Here is a 6000-nt window from a genome sequence, read left to right as displayed (position 1 = left end):
AAAAAAAAAAAAAAAGGAATTCTGATTCTCATCAAGGCTCCAAATCTAACTGTTGGGTTAGAGGAAATATAGGAGCATAGTAATATGTAACATGTTAACTCCATTGGGATACAATCTGAAAAATACACACAACTGTATAGCACAGATATGTACAGCACAGACATTTTCTCTACTTCTGTATGAACCTTGTTAAACTCCTGATTTGATAAAAACATGTAGGAGAAAATTTGGGCATTTTAAATAATGACTAGATATTCAATGATATTAAGAAACTGTTGATTGGGTGTGGTGGCTCATGTGTGTAATCCCACCATTTTGGGAAGCCATGGTGGGCAGACTGCTTGAGCCAGAGTTCCAGACCAGCCAGGGCAACATGGGGAAACTACATCTCTACAAAAGATGCAAAAATTAACTGGGCATAATGGCACATGCTTGTAGTCCTAGCTACTCTGGAGTCTGAGGTGGGAGGATAGCTTAAGCCTGGAAGGCAGAGGTTGTAGTGAGCTGTGATCACATGCACCACTGTGCTCTAGTCTGAGTAACAGAGTGAGACTCTCAAAAAAAGGAATTACTGTTTAATTTTTTTAGGTTTCAAAATGATCTGGCAGTTTTAAATGAAAAACTCCTTGCAATTTGAGATGCAGATGAAAATATTTAAAAATGAAATTATATGTTTGGGATTTAATTTAACATTATCTTGGGTAGGAGGAACTTGTAGGTACGTTTACAGGGGAAACAAGATTGGGCCATATAATAATTGTTAAAGCCCGCATAGCCAAGTCAATTTTAAGCAAAAAGAACAAAGTGGAAGGCATCACACTACCGGACTTCAAACTATACTACAAGGCTACAGTAATCAAAACAGCATGGTACTGGTACCAAAACAGAGATATAGACCAATGGAACAGAACAGAGGTCTCAGAGGCAACGCAACATATCTACAACCATCTGATCTTTGACAAACCAGACAAAAGCAATGGGGAAAGGATTCCCTGTTTAATAAATGGTGTCGGGAAAACTGGCTAGCCATGTGCAGGAAGCAGAAACTGGACCCCTTCCTGACACCTTACACTAAAATTAACTCCAGATGGATTAAAGACTTAAACATAAGACCTAACACCATAAAAACCCTAGAAGAAAATCTAGGCAAAACCATTCAGGACATAGGTGTAGGCAAGGACTTCATGGCCAAAACACCAAAAGCATTGACAACAAAAGCCAAAATAGACAAATGGGACCTAATCAAACTCCACAGCTTCTGCACAGCAAAAGAAACAGTCATTAGAGTGAATCGGCAACCAACAGAATGGGAAAAAATTTCTGCAGTTTACTCATCTGACAAAGGGCTGATATCCAGAATTTACAAAGAACTAAAACAGATTTACAAGAAAAAAACTAACAAGCCCATTCAAAAGTGGGCAAAGGATATGAACAGATACTTTACAAAAGAAGACAGACATGAGGCCAACAAACATATGAAAAAGTGCTCATCTTCACTGGTCATCAGAGAAATGCAAATCAAAACAACATTGAGATACCATCTCACGCCAGTTAGAATGGCGATCATTAAAAAATCTGGAGACAACAGATGCTGGAGAGGATGTGGAGAAACAGGAACACTTTTACACTGTTGGTGGGAGTGTAAATTAGTTCAACCATTGTGGAAGACAGTGTGGCGATTCCTCAAGGACCTAGAAATAGAAATTCCATTTGACCCAGCAATCCCATTGCTGGGTATATATCCAAAGGATTATAAATAGTTCTACTAAAAGGACACGTACACATGAATGTTCATTGCAGCACTTTTTACAATAGCAAAGACCTGGAACCAACCCAAATGCCCATCGATGATAGACTGGACAGGGAAAATGTGGCATATATACACCATGGAATATTATGCAGCCATTAAAAAATGATGAGTTTGTGTCCTTTGTAGGGACATGGATGAACCTGGAAACCATCATTCTCAGCAAACTGATAGAAGAGCAGAAGATCAAACACCGCATGTTCTCACTCATAGGCAGGTGTTGAACAATGAGAACACATGGACACAGGAAGGGGTACACTACACACTGGGGTCAGTTGGGGGGAAATGGGGAGGGATGGTGGCGGGTGGGGAGCTGGGGTGAGATGGCAGGGGGAGAGATGCCAGATGTAGGTGATGGGGAGGAAGGCAGCAAATCACACTGCCACATGTGTACCTATGCAACAATCTTGCATGTTCTTCACATGTACCCCAAAACCTAAAATGCAATAAAATAAATAAATGGGAAAAAAATAAAATAAAAAAAAGAAAAATAATAATTGTGGAAGCTTGGTGATGGTTAAACTTGCATATACTATTCTGTCCAATTTTCTGTTTAAAATTTTCCAGAGTAACAAGTTTTAAAAGCTTCTGAAAGTCTTCTTGTCCATAAGCTAAAGATTTTTGTTATCATTAATTTTGTAGCATATATTATTTTTTAAAAAGTTTAATAATAAGGTAAAGAAATGGCAGGAAACGTGCTGAAATTATCATGAATTCATAAAAAGTGGAGAATTCAAATTCTGAGGCAGTTATTAACAAACAACAAAAATGACAATAGCTAAAGACTTAATACAGTCAGTACTTTTTCCATGTTTCCATATCACCGACTTTCTAACATCCTTTTAACATAATTTCAACATTTACTTCATTAGCAAATGAATACTAAGTATAGAGTAAATAAAATCCCATACTTCTTTGGCATTTCAAAACAATTCCAGATTTAAATGCAACTCACCTGCTGTAAAATCTTCAGTCAGATCAATAAATGCATGAGAATGTGGAATTCGCATTTTACTTGTAGTGGTCAATGCTGGATGCCATGATAAATTTCTAAAAAATTAAATAAAAATATTTTCTTAAGGAAAACATCAAATGAAAATTGTTTTAAAACAAAAATCTCTACATGCAAAACATTTTAAAACTTATTTATTTTTATTGATATATTCAACATACCATAAAATTCATTCCCTTAAAGTGCATTCAGTGGTTTCTAGTATGTTCATAGTGTACAACTGTCACTACTATCTAACTCCAAAGCATTTTCATCATACCAAAAAAGAAATTACGTACTCAATCATGCCCTATTTTCCCTAACTGGCAACCACAAATCTGCTTTCTGTCTCTATTCAGGACATTTCAAATAAATGGAATCATACACTATGTGGTCTTTTGTGTTTGGCTTCATTCAGTTCGAATAATGCTTTTGAGTTCATCTATGTTAAAACATGTATCAGTGCCTCAGTTCTTTTTATGGTGGAATAATATTCCATTGTATGAGTTTACATTTTGCTTATCCAATCATCTGAAGATTTGGCTTGTTTCCACTTTTGGGCTGCTACAAACATTCATGTACAAGTTTTTATGCGGACATATTTTTAAATTCTTTTTGGTATACACCTAGAAGAATTGTTGGGTCATAAAGTGTATGTTTAGCTTTTTGAGGAATTGTTAAACTGTTTTCCACTTTACCATCTTACATTTGCACCCAGTAATGTAGGAGTATTCCAGTATCTCCATATCTTGTCTTATTATTGTCCGTTTATTTTATTACAGCTATCCTAGGGGGCAGGATATAGTATTTCATCGTGGTTTGATTTGTATTTTCCTGATAGCTAATGATGGTAAACATGTTTGCTGTGTTTATAGGCCATTAGTATATATTCTCTGGAGAAATGTCTATTCAAATTATTTTTCCATTCTTAAATTGTGTTATTTATTGTTTTACTGCCATCCATCCATCCATCCATTTTTAGAGACGAGGTGTTGCCTTGTTGCCCAGGTTGGTCTTGAGCTCCTGGCTTAAAGGGATCCTCCCTTTTCGGCCTCTCAAAGGGCTGGGATTACAAGACTACTGCCCTTAGTTGCTGCTGGTACATTTTAAGAGTTCTTTGTATAATCTGAACGTTAGACCTTTATCCAGTATATGACTTGTCTCCTAGGCTGTGGGTTGTCTTTTTACTTACTTTTATTTTTTGAGGCAGGGTCTCACTCTGTCACCCAGGCTGGAGGGTAGTGGCATGATCTCTCCTCACTGCAGCCTCCGCCTCCTGGGTTCAAGTGATTCTCCTACTTCAGCCACCTGAGTAGCTGGGATTATAGGCGTGCACCACCATGCCCAGATAATTTTTTGTTTTAGTAGAGACGGCGTTCCACCCTGTTGGCCAGGCTGGTTTTAAACTCTTGAGATCAGGCAATTCACCCACCTCGGCCTCCCAAAGTGCTGGTATAACAGGCGTGAGCCATCGTGCCTCGACATATTTTGCTTTCTTGATAGTACAATTTCTTAATTTTAATTAAGTTCAATTATCTGTTTTTCATATTTTTGCTTGTTCTTTTGGTACCATGTCAAAGAATCCATTTCCTAATGAATGTCATGAAGATTTATCTGTCTTCTTCTAAGGGTTTTATAATTTTAGCAGTCATATTTATCTTCTTTAATCTTTTTTTAATGAATCAGAAAATAAATGATTTAATATCATAGAAGATTTTCTAATATTGTGGAAAATAATAATAATTTTCTTTTAGGCCCCTACTTCACACTACATACAAAATTAAACTCAGAATGGATGAAAGAACTAAAAGGCTCTCTGGAAAACATTTTGGCAGTTCTTCAAAAAGTTAAACACAAAATTAGCATATGATCCTGCATTTCTACACTTAGCTATATATCCAAAATAACTGAAAATAGGTAAACAAACAAATACTTGCAAAATAAATGCTCTTGGCAGTGCTATTCACAATAGCCCACAAGTGGAAATAACACAAATGTCCCTCAGTGGGTAAATGGACAGACAAAATGTCATATATCTATACAACAGACTTATTAAGCCATAAAAATTACCAACAACACAGACTAGTACAATATGGGCAATCCTTAAAAACATACTATGTGAAAAAAGGCAGAAACAAAAGGTCACATATTGGAGAATTCCACTTAACATGAAATATTCATAATAGTTAAATCTACAGTGACAGAAAGCAGATTTGTGGTTGTTAGGTGCTGAGAAAAAGAAAAAAGGAAGAGTGATTGTTTAATGCAGGGTCCCTAACCCTTGGGCTGTGGACCACTACAGGTCCATGACCTGTTAGTAACCGGGCCACACAGCAGGAGATGAGTGGCAAGCAAGTGAGCATTACCTCATGAGCTCTGCTGCCTATCAAGTCAGCGCCAGCATTAGATTCTCACACAACTGTGAAGCCTATTGTGAATTGCACATGCAAGGGATCTAGGTTGTGCATTCCTCATGACAATCTAATGTCAGATGATCTGAGGTGGAACAATTTTATCCCGAAACCACCCCCACCACCTGGCCTCTGACCCCGTCCATGGAAAAACTGTCTTCCACGACACTGATCTGTGGTGCCAAAAAGGTTTGGGACTGCTGACTTAATGGATACAGGGTTCCCTTCGGAGTGATAAAAAGGTATGGGATCCAGACAGAGCTGAGGGTTGTGCAAAATTGCAAATGTACTAAATGACACTAAATTATACACTTTATAAATTATAAGCCAAGGAATTCTATGATAAATTTAACAGTTTTGTTATATGAGTTTTATCTTAATAAAAAAAGCCGATAGCACAAAGTTTCCGTTGATCTCTCACTCAGTTTCCACTAATAGTAACATCTTCTATAACCACAGTATAAATATCAAAACCAGAAGGTAACACTGGTAATACTTCTATCAACTATAGAAGAAAGAGGAAGTTTCACTAAAATCATTCTCCCATAACTTCTTACTAGGTGAGGATACCCCCATTTACCAAGGCTTAACTCAAGTCAGCTTTCTCGAAAAGGTCTTCTCTCTTCTCTTACTGTTATCCTGCGACACTTTTCATTCCTAATAGCATTTTGGTTTGCATTAAAGTTACTTTAGGAACTTTCTCTCTGATGCTGTAAAACTCCCCCAGAAACCTTGACTCATCAATATTTATATCCACAATGCCTAACCAGGACCTGGCTCCTATGAAATGT

The 6000-nt window shown here is 37.1% G+C and overlaps 1 protein-coding gene across 1 annotated transcript in view; it reads right to left on the bottom strand.

The window, feature by feature from the left end:
- LOC108296850 (T-cell immunomodulatory protein) overlaps window positions 1-6000 on the bottom strand; it is a 138662-nt gene that overhangs the window by 102077 nt on the left and 30585 nt on the right. The window contains exon 6 of the mRNA XM_037735193.1: window positions 2763-2857. Coding sequence (XP_037591121.1) covers window positions 2763-2857 — 95 coding nt within the window. The remainder of the gene's footprint in view (window positions 1-2762; window positions 2858-6000) is intronic.

The sequence above is a fragment of the Cebus imitator genome, unplaced genomic scaffold (genome assembly GCF_001604975.1).
Source record: "Cebus imitator isolate Cc_AM_T3 unplaced genomic scaffold, Cebus_imitator-1.0 Scaffold748, whole genome shotgun sequence".
NCBI lineage: Eukaryota > Metazoa > Chordata > Mammalia > Primates > Cebidae > Cebus > Cebus imitator.
This window is presented reverse-complemented; position numbering and strand designations above follow the sequence as displayed.